Here is a 17,194-nt window from a genome sequence, read left to right on the forward strand (position 1 = left end):
TATAAAATAAATTAAAATGAGTGGGAAAACAAAAAGAAAAAACAAACTCAAACGAGTGTTGTCCTAAAACATGTCTAATCTTCAATTTGTATTTTGTTTTCTCTTTTGCACGGAAGTGGAAGGTTCCTGGAGAATTATTAACAACAGTCCAAGATAAGGGTTAGGTTATAGTGGATATCGAATCAGCTAGCTTGTATAAAATCTCACATCTTAGGAAATTTTTGAATCATATATCATCTTCAAGTGGGTCCTTAAACAATATTTATGATTTTTTTCCCACATATATAGGTATTATTATAATATTCGGTTTATATTTAATATTTATCATACCAAATTCTTCTAGTGTATTCGGTTCAAGACAAACTATTCACGTCGGAATAAAAAAATTTACAAATTTGTAAATATATATAGACAAACTGTAATGCTCTTAAATTTTTTTTTTAACATTTTAGATATTGTTAACGTAAAAATAAGAATGTTATTGTAAATATATATAGATGGTACGAGACACAACTTGTAATATTTCCTAGTGCTTATAGATTTTTGGTTTGGTTCATCTCGTGAATCTCACCAAACTTGTTGTTTAACTTGCTGTCTGGATCTTTGGGAATCCCTAAAATAGAATAAAGCTATGAATCAACTAATTTTGAGGAACGCAAAATAATGCAGCTAAAAGTATTTCTTGTCCAAATTCTATTTTTTTACACTTAATTTGCTTAGAAATGAATTTCACGTGTATGTGGTTTACTATTAAACGCATCAGAATAATAATTGTACTTATCTCACTACATATTCTAAGGTGGGACAACAAGGATCACAGGGGAAGTACTCTAACGTTTAGCATTTTATGAAAAGTTATTAATACAACTAACAGATAGCTGTTATTAAAACATCTAACAACTATCAAAATAATTAACTTTGCCGAACGTATCCAAAGAGTTTATGCTGCAAAATTAGCTGTTTTGATAATTGTTACTTGTCTGAATAGTATTTCATGAAACGTTAAAAACTAAATATTATATGAATTAGTTTTTCATAAAACGCTACCTTTAATATTTAAAAGCTAATTCAAACACTATGTTATCAAATATTTTAATTAAAAAGTAGCGTTTAGCGTTAATATATTAAAAAGCTGATATCAAACATAGTGTAAATATTAATCACGGAAAAAGTAAAATTAAGAAAGAAAGAATGGAGAAAAAATGAAGCGACAATTTTCAAAAAGAAAGGATTTGTTGTCTAATCAAAGATGCAGAGCCAACAGCAGCATAAACGTGAGGCACGACTCAGTACAAAGTGGCCACTCACTCATATGATATTAAAGCCAAGTTGATGGTATGATATTGCTTTCAATTTTTGTTTTATTTTTGGTATTCCCTAGGCCTTGATTAATTATTGTCCTTGCTTAAAAGCTTATGAAAATATAAAGAGAACATGAAATCAATTCTCACTCCAAAAAGATTTAAATCTTAGCATGTATTAACTTTCAAATTCTCCTTTTATCTCAAAATATAAGTGATTTTAAAATTTTATTATAATAATTAAAGAAATAATTAACTTTTTTAGATTATAATAAAATTAATGGTAATTTGACCAAATTATCTTTTATATCAAAATTAATAATTACTTGTGAAAGTATTTATGGTATCTAATATAAAGAAGTATAACATTAAAAAAACATCATATTATTTTTTAAACTACTCAAAACGATTTTTTTTTATGGAAAAATATTTCATTGGTAGATAGGATTCAATACTCATAAGGATTTTGATTTTTTTGCCCTCAAGATTCTTACATGTATGATTCACGTGGATGAGGATTTGTGGCTGCCTATCTAAATTCTTATAAAATAATTAATATATTAATATGTATAGTCTAAAAATATTCAACAAAATCTAGGTTTTGTCATTTTAAATTAAACAGCTAACCAAACAGTTATTTTTATTGAACACTTCTAATTTAAATCGCTATATAAATAGCTACCAACTAATAACTAATATTCAACAAATCTATTTTTCTCTAAAAATGTTCAACAAAAATCAACATGATTCAAGAATTCTCTCTCAATTTTTCTCTATACATTTTTATAAATATAAAAAGTTTTATTAATTATTAAAAAAGCTTAGTGTCATTGTGATAACATAAATGAATATGCTTATTAGTTTAATTTTGTCCACAAATGAAAAGTAGTGATCATCTTGAAGCTAAAAATATAAAAATCTTATTGGCTATTGAGGTAGTACTTAGAGCCAAATTGCAAATATTTTGGTGATCCATTATTGTTCTTATCTTCTTATACTAAAAAAAAAAAAAAAAAAAAAAAAACTCTAAAGTCTGTCCAAAATTATAATCCAGTTTGAATAGTAAAGTATGTTTTTTTAATTTTATTATTAGGCTTTGTTTCCAAAGGTAAATTCAATTAGAAGGAAAAAAAAAAAAAAAACATGTGAGAAAAATATTTAAAAAACTTTTCTTTATTTAAAAATGATGAAGAAAATATCAAATGAATGAAGACCTCTCATGCCATAAAATTGAAATATTTCTAAATTAGAAAGAAAGTAATAAATGAATTGAGAAAATTAGATTCTTTAAAGTGATTTTTATTTCTTCATTTTTTTTCTCTATCCAAACATAAAAGTGAAAAATAAATAAAAAAAAAGCAATATTTCATTATTTTATCCTCTTATTTTCCTTCTCTACTATTTTGCTTGCTCTCTTTTTTTTAAAAAAAGCATTAGTTTATACAATAGCACAAAAATCAACATGAATTATTCTTACTTCTTGATGAAATAAACTTATGATTATGAACCTTTTTTCCCAAAATAGATAGTTAATTAGAGATAATTCCAAATTAATAACATCAAATTATATTATTTTGAGACTAGAAAAGGTTAATATATATTGCATACAAATATCTTTTTGCCAAAATAATACTGCAGGTTACACAAAATGGGTAGCCCTCCTCTTAACTCATTAAATTAGTAAAAACAACTGTGGTCAAGAGGATTTAAACTTGAAAACTCCTACCTCTCTTATAAGTGAAAAGACCAAATAAAATCACCACCTGATTGGCATACAAATATCTTTTTCACTGTGTAACATGTGAAATTTCAAAATTGGGAAGAAAATCAAAAAATGTTTTGCACAATGGGACCCATTAATTTTGGAGCTAAGTCTTTTGCACTAGAAAGAAGAGACTGATACTTATATATAATAATCTTGAAAATAATTGAAAAGGAGTGGGGTCCTTTCAACATGAGTTTAGTCGTTTTCTCAAAAATTTTTATTCCGTACAAAATCAAGTTTTTGGTACCACAAGCAATGAATAAACCCTAAAGCTAAGAGTAAAATTTAAGTTTTAGACCTAAAGTAGCTATCATCTTGGAAGCATCCAAGAAGATCAACCCTTAGCTAGGCTCCATTCATCATTACACATTTAACCCGCCCACAAAAATAATTAAAAGAAAATTTGCAACTTGTCTCATTTTGATTGGACAACCAATTGTATCTTCTTTCTTTCTTTCTTATCTAATCATGTCAATCTTGTTATAAAATAATTACAATTATCTTCAAAATCAATTATTTGTCTTCAATTAGTTAAATTAGGAAAGTGAACTTAACACCATACGTAAAACTTATTCTATTATAATTTTTATATATAGTAAGTCATTCGGCCTGTGATTTAATTCATCTTTTTATTAATACGAAGAGTGAGAGGTATCGAATTCAAGTCATCTCTAATCTCTACCACAATATTTTTTATCGATTTGATAAACAAAGGGGTCCATAATATTATTTCGACCTATTAAATATTCCAATGAATAAAAAATTACATTAGCAAATAATTCAAATAAGTAAATAACAAATGAATAATTAGAGAAGAAAAACTATAATATTTATCATAATTTAACTTAATTAACAGTTATATATATATGTAAAGGGTATATATAACTTCTAACTTGTTTTAAGTAATTCTTTTAACTTATAAAACAAGTTAAGCACTTTTATGTTGAAGCCAATTTCTAAATTTGAAGCTTCAAGAACACAATACTTCATTGTCATATACGGAGTTGTACCTTATTTCTAAATATTTTATGTTCACATTCGTTGATTTGACTCATTTGGAAAATAAAATTTATTTGAAAAAGATTTATATAATAGGCTTAGAGATAATTATGCTCTGGCTATCAAACAGGAAATGAGGTTTCCAAATTTGGATTGTTACATTTATTTATCCCTTGGTCTTAACTAATAATTTTAATTGGTAAATATTAAATTTGTAGCGTAAAATAAAGTATTTTCTCATATTTGAAAAAAAAAAAATACGATACAATAATTTATTTTTAAAAATTAAATGAATTTCTGTAGTTAAAAATACATAATTATATGATTAGATTGAAAATGGTAAAATAATAAGCGGCTAAATCAGTTAAAATGGAATGTTATTTGCAAAATTATTAGGTAGGCCAATGGGTGGACCAATGTTGTTTAAGAAAGAAAGGGCAAAATTTTTTAGGGTCGTTTGTAAGAAAATTTTCAAGACAAGGAAAGAAAATAATAGCGGACCGACAGAGAAGAATTGAATAATAATTTTTATACATATATGAAGAGTTTCCGACTCCTCCATGATGACATATAATAAGGTAAGTACACTCTTTTTTTTAAAATTAAAAAAAAAATCTATTTAAAAACGTTTCTTTTTTCTTCTCTCCAAATGAAAATAATCAATAAAAAATTAACGTTATCTATCAAATTAAATTTAATATATATATATATATATATATATATATATAAATACAATAACAACGACCTATTATGTTTTTAGTTTCAAATTGGTTAAAGTCAGCTATATATAATTCCTTTGTTTTCAATATCCGCATTTTGATAAAATGAACATCGATGCAAAGCAAAGTATACAACAGAAAAAATTTTGAAATACTTTTTACAAAAGAAATTTTTGAAGTGAAATTTTAAAATAATTTGATACTTTAATAAATAAAACAAAGTATAAAATATGCAATAACTATTTTGGGTATACTATATGAATTTCTTTTCTCTTAGTTTGTTCTGTTTATAGTTGTATCCTTATTAATATCCAAAGAACACAGACCTTCGTGACAACTCTCCAAATAGTTTTAGATTGAATTCTTTTTCCTTTTTAACACCCTGTAAAATCAAAGTATTACATTTACGAACTGAGATATATGGAAGTTAATTGATGATACCATGGCGAACGTCTTTCATTTTATTTTCGTTATCTTATTATTGTGTTCATGGTTAAAATTAAACCTATTTATAAATCAGGACGGATCGCGAGAGTTTATAGAAACTTTGATATTTTCCAAGTCAAATCCCAAAATAGAAATATCTAATTATAACACTATCATATTTCTATCAAAATTCAAATAAGTTTGAGTATATGTAAAGATTTATTGGCTCGGTTGTAGTTTTTTAATTTTTCTTGAACATGATTAATTAATAAAATATATAAGATTATTTTGCTGATAAAAAAAACATATTTCTATCGAATATATATATATATATATATATATATATATATATATATATATATATATATATATATATATATATATATATATATAGATGGATGGATGAAGAGAATATATGCGCTTCAAAATATATAAAATGATCAAATTAAGCACAAAACATAAATAATAATCAAATTTTCAAGATAAACTTTCAGAAAACATACACACGTATATCCCACTGAAAAAGAATACTTTCGTTTATACAATCAACATCTTGTAGAATACAGTTATACGTACAGTATGGTTTTAGAATCATTAGAAGGGACAAGAATCATCCATACCACTTTATCAATTAGGGTTGCAAAATTGCAATAATTCATTTAATGTATTTATTCAATTTTATTCTCTTGTCATACAATTATTATTCAAAAACAAATAACCAAAATAACAGAAACATCATCATAATTTTTTTTGCTTTTCTGAAAATAATAATTAAGCCAGTTATATAATTATTATTTTTGAGGATACATATATATCTAATTTCAAGAAAATAACAAAAATGAAATGGCCTACCCCATATGTTGTTTTATGAATGAAGACCATACATTTATACAATTCAGTTATTGGAAAAGATGGGTCTTCTACACTTTCAATCTAAAGCATATCTTCTGAGTTTGATATTATTAATTATATTCTACCTCAATCAATCAAATATATTGTTTATATCTTCCCCATTTGACATTATTAATGGCTTACAAGTTGCTTGCTTGAATTTTTTTTTTTCAATTGTTTTTGCTGGTCTGGTTCTTATTGATTAGGTTTCTAATAATTAAGAGTTTCTGACATGTATATATACTTTTGTTGCGAGAGTAATGCTAGATCAGAAAGTGGAATTAGTCTTAGCTTTTTTGTTGGTACATTAGAAACCCTAGTTCTCTTTTCTAGCATACAAGAAATCTATATTAAAGGGATTAGGGTTTCTAGCTAGAATTTAATTTCAATAAAGTAGATAGATAAAATCATTTAATTACTGCTAGATTAGTAATTAATGTTTCCCTCTAATTATTTAATTAGCCACTATTGAATGACAAGTCTTATTATCTAATGAGATGGATGCATAAATTTCATAACAAGTTAAAACACAATAAATTGCTTTTGTCCTTACTGTGATGGCCCTAGACTTCTAGAGGCTTTATTACCATGTTAAGTTTATTCGGTAAAATTAACTATTTTGGTGGCTGTTAGCAGTTTTAGTAGCGTTTAGTTGTTAGCTGTTTTAGTAGCGTTTCGTAAAATGTTAAAAGCTTAATGTTATATGAATTAACTTTTTATAAAATGATACGTTAATATCTAAAAACTAGTTCAAATGTCATATTACTGAATACTATAAAAAATAGCATTTAACGTTTTGACTAGTCAAAAAGTTAAATCTACTTAAAAAGTTGTTGTGGAATACAATCATTAATTAACTGTAGTGAGTACAGTAATTATCGGAAGCCCTGCTCCACTTTGGTTATTTTTTATTGGTAGAGATGGGTGAAAGATATAGGAAAGGGAGAGCATATTGGAGTATTTAAAATAGACAGCCACCTGAATTTCACCAAGTGAATGCTACATTGAACTAATTAATTAGTAACATCCAAATCTCTTAATTGAACTATAACTGTCTCTGAACACGTTTTTCTAACATTTTTTTGTTATTTTCCCAAGTAGAAATCAAGAGAACCACATGCTAGCTAGGTCCCCCCTAATCAGTAAATTATTACTACATATATGACATGTTTTTTTCCTGTATGTCCTCAATATTCATTCATGTTTATGTATTTTCTTACCACAATATACTGTGCTATGCCTATGTCTTTTCAGTTTCGAGATTATTTTTGTTTTAGGGTTTGCAAATGTTCCTCTCTCTATGAGTGTTTTCTTTTAACAGATTGAATTCTTAATTTTACAGAAATCGTTTGCAGAATTTATGTATATCTTATCTTTTGTGTCGCGCTTTATGGGTTAATATAAGGTTAATTTGGATAATTGAAGCTAATTTTTTCATAATTTTATATTGTTGTATCTTATGATTCTTGGTTGGTATCCTATATGCTATATTCTTATTTGGATTTTTGCATAATTTGACTAATAGAATGTCATTGAGACTTCAACGATTCAATCATTTATTTAATACATATAAAACCTTACCAATTTTAATAGCATTCGCCTACAACACTCTATTCTATATATATATATTCCTTCTTATATTTAAAACTATGTTGTATATGCATTTACCATTATACTGTATGCAAATTGAAATTCAATATTTACGTTTGTATTACATCGCTCATTTATATTAGTATTTTTCCTAGATTTAAAAAAAGTTTATAAATAAAAAAATGTTTATGGTATTCTAAAAATAGAAAAGATCAAATCTAGTCAATTTAGAAAAATGCACGAAACCCAATCCATAAACACCAAACTAAAAAAAAGATTTGAAAAAAAAAGAGAAAATAAATTAGTTAAGAGAGATAATGAGAATCCCATGCAAGTGGGTACGTACGTATAAAATGGAAGCAAGCAATGTGGTCTGGTTTTCCTGTTTATAGTACACTTCCATTTGCCGTTCATTTGTTAGCTACCGGCCATTTCTTATGGCATTCGCTAGGAGAGGGAGACTGGCTGTACTGTAATTTGTAACGTTGTCTGTAGGGAGGTGGTCCAGATTAAAACACTTGTAGTGACGTGGATTGATCGTTACCATTGCAATTACCTTAGTCGTTCACTAGTTGGACTTGCTGGTGGACCCATCGCCGTGCTTAACCAGACACGTCAGGCCCACCCCTCGTTCCGTATACTATTGTCTCTTCATTTCTCTCTCTCTCTTTCTTTCACCTCTTCATGTGCTACGTGACAGACTTCTTCTATTATAATCCCTCCAAATTCCTCCCTTTCGTCTCCACCATTATTCTCCTCTCCTTCTTCCATTTCTCTCTTTCTAAAACACCCTTCTTCCTCACCACCTTCCTTCTTTCTTCCCATGGTTTCGCTCTTTCTATCATGCCTTCCCCGCCTAACTTCTCCTTCTCTCTACTTAGGTATATACCATACACTTCTCCCTCTTCTCTACTTCTATTTTCTGTTTCTATTTTCTTTCTTTTGGTTAATCTATGGCTGCTATCTCATTTTGGAATTCAGTTCTCAAGACAATTCTAATGTTATGTTTTGTTTGGTTTATGAATCCACACCATATGTGGTGTCTTATGCCAGTAAAACTAATACACATTCGTAACTCTAAATTTTAAATTTCTAACCTTAGAATAACATTACTTCACGTTTTAAATTCTCAACCTTGTAAATAAAATTAGTCTGGAACCACTCCAACTAATCCAACCTTTTTACACTTGTAGTTTCAAATTCCTGACGTTATAAATAAAACTAGCATGGAATACAGTACACTTGAGCTAATTCGATTTCCTGATGATAACAACTCAACCTTATCTTATCGTATTGAATCCGAACTTCGAAGCAAAGCTGATAGAATTTAAATAATGCATAACATCAACTTGATTAATAAATAAAAATAAAAATGATTTGCTTATGTGTTCATTATTCTAATGAATATACGATATATATTTTTTTTTTCCAGGTGGATTGGATTGCTTTGCCAAAAGAAGGGTGAGAGTGAGAGCGGTGATAATAGCGGGCGGGGAGAAAACAACAACAGCATCGTTGACGACAATTCCGTACCGAACAACACCGTAGAATGTTACGCCTGCACACAAGTCGGTGTTCCGGTCTTTCACTCCACCAGTTGCGACCATGCTCACCAGCCCGAATGGGTCGCATCCGCCGGTTCATATCTTGTTCCTATCCAAAGCCGAACCGGCCCCAAGAAATGCCCCTCAACCCAAACCCACTCGCGGTTACCCACTGGACCCTTTGGAACCGTACTCGACCCGCGTAGTAAGCGCGTGCAGAAATGGAACCGCGCGTTCCTTCTTGCTCGTGGAATGGCTTTGGCCATTGATCCACTTTTCTTCTACTCGTTATCAATTGGGAGAGGCGGGGCCCCTTGCTTGTACATGGATGGTTGGTTAGCCGCAATCGTCACCGTCCTTCGCACGTGTGTAGACGCTATACATTTGTGCCACCTGTGGTTGCAGTTCAGGTTGGCGTACGTGTCGAGAGAGTCATTGGTTATTGGGTGCGGGAAACTCGTGTGGGACGCACGTTCTATCGCATCACACTACGTGCGTTCTCTGAAAGGTTTCTGGTTCGATGCTTTTGTCATACTGCCAGTCCCTCAGGTTAGTTAACTTAACTTTAAGTAACAAATTACTGCAACAGCTCACAATTAAGGTAAAAAGTAATTATTGTTTGTCTTGGAGTTTGTGTTTTGCCCAGTCATCATTTGCCACGTAAGCCACTTTACAGCAGGGAAAATTATCATTGATTTTGTTCCGGCCCAAAATTACACGTATGCAAAGTAACCGTCCGGCGTCTTTAATATTTTTAATTTTTAACTATTTTTAGTGTTAATTTATTTTTTTAGTACCTATTTATAAAAATAAAATTCTCAACTTTATTAGTGTTAAATCACACGTCTTGTTTTTTTTTTTTTGGCTTCTTTAACAATATTTTTTAAGATCATTTAAATATATATATATATATATATATATATATTTTATGATATAAAAAATGAAAAATGAGAGATTATAACGTTCCAGTAGGAGAAATAATCATAGATATAGTAACGGCTACGTTAGGTCCTAGGATGGGAAGTAACGGCCTAAATCATGGAGGAAAACTAACTGATGCAATGGAAAGCAAAAAACCATTTCTGCAAACATGGAGGAAAGCTTCTGCAATCATTTGTTTAACTGTAAAGAAGAAAGGAAATTATTTTAAAAAGGAAAACATAAAAATTCCACACATATTATTGTTATTCACGTGTGGATCACTACAGTTAGATTCTTTATTTTTACTTTCTTGAGAAACTGTATTCTTTTAATTATATATATAAAAAAAAAGTATACTTTGAGTGGTTCTCGATCCGTACAGAACTTCTCGAAAGGCGGGAAATGACATATTAAATCCTGGATGGGAATATGATTAGACTGATTTTAGAAAAACCCCCGATAAGGTTAACTGCCTGTGCTGATGTGATAGCTATTATGTGTTGGTTTTGTTTGGTTATAGATTTTAGATGCTTTCTTTCAATGTTTACAAAATGGTCAGATGGGTATCTTCAGATATTATTTTCTCAATAAACTGTTAAATAACAATTAGTGATCGATAATTTCTTACCATATGATTTTTTTTTTTTAAATGAAAAATTATGATATACCCAGCTTACAAAGTTAATCTTTTATCAAATGTGGTTAAATGTTTCGAAATTTTATTATTTCATTAATTAATTAGTGGTTTTGCAGGCTGTGTTCTGGTTAGTTCTTCCCAAATTGATTAGAGAAGAGCAAATTAAGCTGATAATGACTATACTTCTCATAATCTTCATGTTTCAATTCCTCCCTAAAGTCTATCATTGCATATACTTGATGAGGAAAATGCAAAAGGTCACAGGATACATCTTTGGTACAATTTGGTGGGGTTTTGGCCTTAATCTCATTGCCTACTTCATTGCTTCTCATGTAATTATAAACTAATCACTCCATCTTCTTTAAAATTTCAAATTATTACACAAACATAAATGGGTTTAATCATTTATTCTTGTCTTTAATTAGGTTGCTGGAGGATGTTGGTATGTTCTTGCTATTCAACGTGCCGCTTCATGCCTAAGGCAGCAGTGTGATAGAAGACCAAAGTGTGATCTCTCTTTGTCTTGCTCAGAGGAGATATGTTATCAGTTTCTGGTAAACACAGACACAATTGGGAATCCATGTGTTGGTAACTCTACCACTACAGTGAGAAAGCCTATGTGCTTGGATATGTCTGGACCATTCAACTATGGAATTTACAAGACAGCTCTTCCTGTCATTTCTAGCAATTCTTTGGCGGTCAAGATTCTTTACCCTATTTTCTGGGGCTTAATGACCCTCAGGTGATTCATTCATGATCACTGGACTATTACTCTAAAGGCATTTTAGCAGTTTTTTGGTTTTGAAGAGCTAATAATTTTGTGTTTGAATTTATTTGCAGTACCTTTGGGAATGATCTCGATCCAACTAGTAACTGGCTAGAAGTGGTATTCAGTATATGTATTGTGCTTAGTGGTTTAATGCTCTTTACTTTGTTGATTGGGAATATTCAGGTGGGCTTTCCATTTCTTGAATGCTAATAGTTAATTTTTAAAATTTGGTAAGTTCAATTCATTCAAATTCAATTGATGGATATATATATGTGTGTGTGTGTGCAATGAAGGTGTTTCTGCATGCTGTCATGGCAAAGAAGAGGAAAATGCAGCTAAGATGTAGAGACATGGAATGGTGGATGAGGCGGAGACAGTTACCGTCTCGATTGAGGCAAAGAGTTCGCCATTTCGAACGCCAAAGATGGGCAGCCATGGGAGGGGAAGACGAGTTGGAACTAGTCAAAGACTTACCTGAAGGACTCAGAAGAGATATCAAACGCTATCTTTGCTTAGACCTTATAAAAAAGGTAATATACATAATTAACATATAGCAAGAATCAGTACCAAACCCATTTCTGAAACAAAACTGTAATGTGCATCTTAGGTTCCTTTGTTCCACAACTTGGATGATCTTATTCTTGACAACATATGCGATAGAGTTAGGCCTCTTGTATTCTCTAAAGATGAAAAGGTACGAATTGACCTCAATTCAATTTCGATTGTTCATTTACCAAATTGGTTTTTACAGTATTTATATCCTTGTAAAGCAGATAATAAGAGAAGGAGATCCAGTACAAAGAATGGTGTTCATTGTTCGTGGTCGAATAAAGAGAAGTCAAAGTCTTAGCAAAGGCATGTTAGCAACAAGTGTGCTTGAACCAGGAGGCTTTCTAGGCGATGAACTATTATCTTGGTGCCTTCGTCGCCCGTTCATGGACCGGCTTCCAGCGTCGTCAGCTACATTTGTTTGCATAGAATCAACAGAAGCATTCGGCCTTGATGCAAATCATCTTCGTTATATAACAGACCACTTCCGTTACAAATTTGCCAACGAAAGGCTTAAGCGAACAGCTAGATATTACTCGTCGAATTGGCGAACATGGGCAGCAGTTAATTTACAATTTGCTTGGCGAAGGTATAGGACTAGGACTAGAGGTCCTGTTATTACTCCAACAGATAATGGAAGCTCTGACCGGAGGCTATTGCAGTACGCTGCAATGTTCATGTCAATTAGACCACATGATCACCTTGAGTAGAATTATGTTTAGCATTCATCTTCCGTTGTCTTCCATTGTTTAATAGAGTCAATCTTGTTTGTTTAGGGAGAAAAATTTCTCCATAGCAAGCCATGGAATAAGTAGACTTTCTTTTTTGTATAATTATTATTAGCATTAAGGGGAAATAAGATTTTTTTTTTTTTGTCACAAGGTAATAAAGATAAATTTTTAGTTAATGGGCTGCTATTGAAAAACCACTGTGAAAATAATTTTAATCTTCCTGTTATAACTATTTTTGCTTGGTAGAGTAAGAAGAGAGAAACATGGAGTTTTATTTTAGAGGTAATGCCCTATTTGCCTAAGAATTAAGGGCTGAGAAATGAAAGGGAGGCAAATTAAAGCTTGCCCCAAATTTAGCATATACATCATCCAAATCCTATACCATCTTTCATCACTTTGCACCAAAAAGAACATGGGGTTTGTCATCACCTCCTGGCCCCCCTAACACAATTCCATTTTGCAGTAGCTATTTCTGGGGCTTTAACATCAAGGATTAAGGTTTTATAGAAATCGCTTCAATTCAAATAAACTTAGATTAGTACCTTAATGTTCAAGTCAGGTAGGTTTATATACATTCATGCACCTAAGTTCATATTCCAATCTCATTTCATTTGCTTTTTTTTTATATATATACTTTATCAATCATATTCAAGCAGGAATCTAAAATTTGAACGGCCAAAATGGGTTCGAAGCTTGCAAAGCAGGGGCTAGAAAAGGCCGGGAACACAAATTTACAGCAAGCTCACTATTCATTGATAAATTATCTCACAAAAAGTATTTTTCTTCGAAACCTGGTCTCGCAGCATCGAAGAAGAATGCTTGTTGCTGGATATGATCTTGACATGTCATATATTACAGATAGAGTATTAGCAATGTCGTTTCCTGCAGAAAGGATGCGAGCAATGTATCGAAATCCTCTTTGGCAAGTGAAAAATGTGCTGGACATGAGACATGGGGGGCATTACAAGGTGTTTGTTTCAACTATATCATTTTTGCTATAAATTCAAATATCTAAACAAAATGTGAAAAAGAAATGGATTATTTTATTTTGCAGGTCTATAATTTATGCATTGAGCAATCTTATGATCCAGAACATTTCCATGGTCGTGTTGAGTCGTATCCTTTTGATGACAACCATGTCCCGCCTTTGGAAATGGTTAAGCAATTTTGCGAAAGCGTTAATTCTTGGCTATCACAAGACCCTAAAAACATTGCAGTTGTACACTGCATGGTACAAATAGCAATTGCTTGATCTAGCAACTTCACATTTATATGATCTTCACGTATTAAATTTTGTGTTGTTCTGTATTAAACTTTGCAGGCAGGTAAAGGTCGAACGGGATTAATGGTATCTTCATACCTTGTTTATAGTGGCATGGTAGTAGAGGAGGCTCTTCAATTGTATGCAAATAAACGGACTACAAACAATCAAGGAGTATGCATCAATTACTAAGATCAACATTTTATTGAACAGACAAATATGTTCTAATTATGTTAGAAAATTCTTTTTCCAGGTCTCAATCCCGAGCCAACGCCGATACGTGGGGTATTGGGGAAGTGTTCTTGCTTTTCCAAATGGAATTGGTAATGGACCTCCTAAAGTGAGCTTGCCTCAACCTTGTAGCAGAGAACTACGAAGAATTCGCCTCTATGACACAGTAAATACTGACTCAATCTTCTTTGTAGTGTCAGAGTTACAGGAGGTAATTAAATACTGGACCACTGAACTATTATTCATTTATTCAGGTTTTAATAATAATGAAGCTTATTGTTACTTGACAGATCTCCGGACAGGTATACCGGCCACCAGGAGAAGTTGCAAAAGGTTATTGCAAACCTATTAGTGAAGGATATCAAAGAAATTATAGTCCTCGCTACTACATCTCCTTCATTGAAGGTGATGAAGAAGGAAAAAGGTCTCAAGCTGAAGAACCTCATGTTGTTGTTCAAATGGACACAGAACGTCCCATAATTGATCGAAAGAATTGTCTTGACTTCTATTTCAATACCCCAGTACAGGTTAAAGGAGATATACGTGTCATTTTCTATCAGAAGATGATTGGCGGTCGCCTTTTCTATGTCTGCTTCAACACTGCTTTCATAAAGAGTAGCTTACTGCAGGTAAATTTTCAGTTCTTGATGTCCTGCATTACGAGACAGTGTTATGGCGATTTTTTGATTTTTGATATCAAAGAGTACGAAACAGACACTTGATTATTCTTAAGACTAATGTTTGTTTACATAAAATTGCAGTTCTCAGTAAAGGAATTGGATAAAATTGGGAAGAAAGGCGAATCAATATGTGGTTCTACCTTCTGTTTGGAGTTGCTTTTTGGTCCAGCTAATTCAAAGTCTACTTGCTTTCCTTCGGATGATGATAATGATGATATCAACGATGATTGCTTCTAAAATCTTTTTTTTTTCTTTTCCTTTTCTTTCTGAGTCAGATTCCTGCAAAAATATACATATACAACGTTGGCACCTCCTTCCCTTTTCTGCCATTGTCTAGTTCTGCATAGATAGTGGTTTTTTTAGGAAGAAGATGAAGTTTTGTATTTTAGGTTGCAGAGTGGATCATATTCATATGTGCTTCAAATTTGGATTTCTATTTAAAATATGATATATCTATTACCAAAGCCCACAGATAGATAAAGATTTGAGTCTTATAAAACCAACCCACAAAAATAATAATACTAGTGGGCCCAATTTAACGACCATACCACCAAGTATTTCGATTCACCGACAGACTCAACGGGTCGAAATAATTCTGTAACCATACAACTCTTATACTTAAAAAAACTCGAATCTGAAACCTCTTACTCTTTGTATTGATTATGCTAGTAAGTATTTGGTGAGTTATAATGAAATGTAAGGTATTTTTAAAAATACACATATAATTGCATTATATTATATTTCATTAGAAGTTTATATGTCAAGTAGAAAAACCTTCTTAATATTATAATTTTTATTATACAAAATGTTTCCCTTTTAAACAATTTTTTTTAATCCTTTATTTCATTTTCAGCTAAAAGGTTTATTTCAAAGGAAATGGAAAAAAAGACTTAATGCTCTTTTGGAGTCCGGAAATATGAAATCCATTGATGTCCTAAATTTAAAAGAATCCATAAAATTTTACATTTTCTCTTTTAATTAAAAAGTAAAATTTATAGTTTTGAAAGATTTTTTTATAATTAAATTAAATCAATTTGAATTTCATAATTATTAAAAAATGATGGAATTAAGAAATTTCATATATGATATAATATTTTTTTACTCTTGTAAAATAACGAAATTAATATCATGTTAAAATTTATTAGTTCCATGGATTGTCATGGTTTTGCCTCGTGGAAGACTGTGTTTTATCACCGTGAGAAATTGCTCAAATGGTAAGATGCATTTGAATTCAGTGATAATTTTTGCTAAGTTAAAGGGTCCGATATGTGAAAAAAACACTCATAGGGATACAAAATCATAAACTCGAAACAATGATTGTCTTATACCAAAATAAAGTAGGAATACTCATAACAATACAAAAAAAAAAAAGTGTACAGTTCCTAATCTTTGTGTAAGTAGATTTTGTGCTTATCTATTTAACTAAAAAAAAAAAAAATTCAATACATACTGAGGTATATATAACCTAATAATAAATGCATATGCTAATAAGCCAACTGTATAGATAAGGCTTAGTAGTTGCATTCTGTTATAATTTGATATGTATTTTGCTGTGCTTTCATTTATCTCTTGTAATAGAATTACAGAGAGATAGTTGTGTATAAATATTAAACATAATGGAACAGTAAAGTATCTTTCTGCTTCCTATCTTTGTGCCACACTTTTATGGTATCAGAGCCAAAAACCTATTAGGTTTTTATTTTCGATCTCCACTTATTTTTCTCTTCAATGGCTTCCCTTCAAACTTGCCAAATATTGTTCATTCCTCTGGAAGAACACTTGTGTCCTTTAATTCAACACAATTTCCTCTGAAATTGACTCAGCAAAATTACCTTACCTGGCGTGCTCAAGTCATGCCTGTTTTCAAGGGTTATAATCTGATGGGATATGTTGATGGTTCTTTCCCATGTCCTGCTCGAATCATACGTCAAGGTGAAAAGGATGAGGTTAATACTGATCATGATTTTTGGGTCTGTCAAGATCAATTAATCTTGGCTGCGATTATTGCATCAACAAGCTTTCCAGCAATGCATCTTGTATCCTCTGCTTCCACATCTGCTGATGCATGGGAGAAAATTCGAGTCTCTTGTGCAAACCGTAATGCAACACGGATATTATCCCTTCGTGATACACTTTCTACTTTCAAAAGAGAGTCAAGACCTGTGGCTGAGTATTTACAG

At 31.0% G+C, this 17,194-nt stretch overlaps 2 protein-coding genes across 2 annotated transcripts; both read left to right on the forward strand.

Annotated features, from left to right (window-relative positions):
- Positions 1-8,414: 8,414 nt before the first annotated feature.
- Positions 8,415-13,018, forward strand: DND1 (Cyclic nucleotide-regulated ion channel family protein). The gene is made up of 8 exons (XM_012229388.4): positions 8,415-8,572; positions 9,124-9,784; positions 10,910-11,125; positions 11,219-11,535; positions 11,634-11,745; positions 11,856-12,092; positions 12,170-12,256; positions 12,336-13,018. The coding sequence occupies exons 1-8, from the start codon at positions 8,535-8,537 to the stop codon at positions 12,819-12,821; spliced, it is 2,154 nt and encodes a 717-aa protein (XP_012084778.1). The 5' UTR covers positions 8,415-8,534; the 3' UTR covers positions 12,822-13,018.
- A 134-nt stretch (positions 13,019-13,152) lies between these two features.
- On the forward strand, positions 13,153-15,759 carry PTEN1 (Calcium/lipid-binding (CaLB) phosphatase). Its single transcript, XM_037636059.2, has 7 exons — positions 13,153-13,401; positions 13,499-13,810; positions 13,897-14,073; positions 14,164-14,277; positions 14,357-14,545; positions 14,625-14,963; positions 15,096-15,759. The coding sequence occupies exons 2-7, from the start codon at positions 13,523-13,525 to the stop codon at positions 15,249-15,251; spliced, it is 1,263 nt and encodes a 420-aa protein (XP_037491987.1). The 5' UTR covers positions 13,153-13,401; positions 13,499-13,522; the 3' UTR covers positions 15,252-15,759.
- Positions 15,760-17,194: the final 1,435 nt, after the last annotated feature.

The sequence above is a fragment of the Jatropha curcas genome, chromosome 4, assembly GCF_041381405.1.
Source record: "Jatropha curcas cultivar XTBG-Jc1 chromosome 4, XTBG_Jcur_1.0, whole genome shotgun sequence".
Classification (NCBI taxonomy): Eukaryota; Viridiplantae; Streptophyta; class Magnoliopsida; order Malpighiales; family Euphorbiaceae; genus Jatropha; species Jatropha curcas.

Bases quoted from the DNA above. Each gene is read 5' to 3' on its own strand.
- PTEN1 (XM_037636059.2), top strand. From the start codon at position 13,523: ATGGGTTCGAAGCTTGCAAAGCAGGGGCTAGAAAAGGCCGGGAACACA. The intron at 13,811-13,896 runs GTGTTTGTTTCA...TTTATTTTGCAG, and splicing joins GACATGGGGGGCATTACAAG to GTCTATAATTTATGCATTGA. The intron at 14,546-14,624 runs GTAATTAAATAC...GTTACTTGACAG, and splicing joins TAGTGTCAGAGTTACAGGAG to ATCTCCGGACAGGTATACCG.
- DND1 (XM_012229388.4), top strand. From the start codon at position 8,535: ATGCCTTCCCCGCCTAACTTCTCCTTCTCTCTACTTAG. The intron at 11,126-11,218 runs GTAATTATAAAC...GTCTTTAATTAG, and splicing joins CCTACTTCATTGCTTCTCAT to GTTGCTGGAGGATGTTGGTA. The intron at 11,746-11,855 runs GTGGGCTTTCCA...TGTGCAATGAAG, and splicing joins TGTTGATTGGGAATATTCAG to GTGTTTCTGCATGCTGTCAT.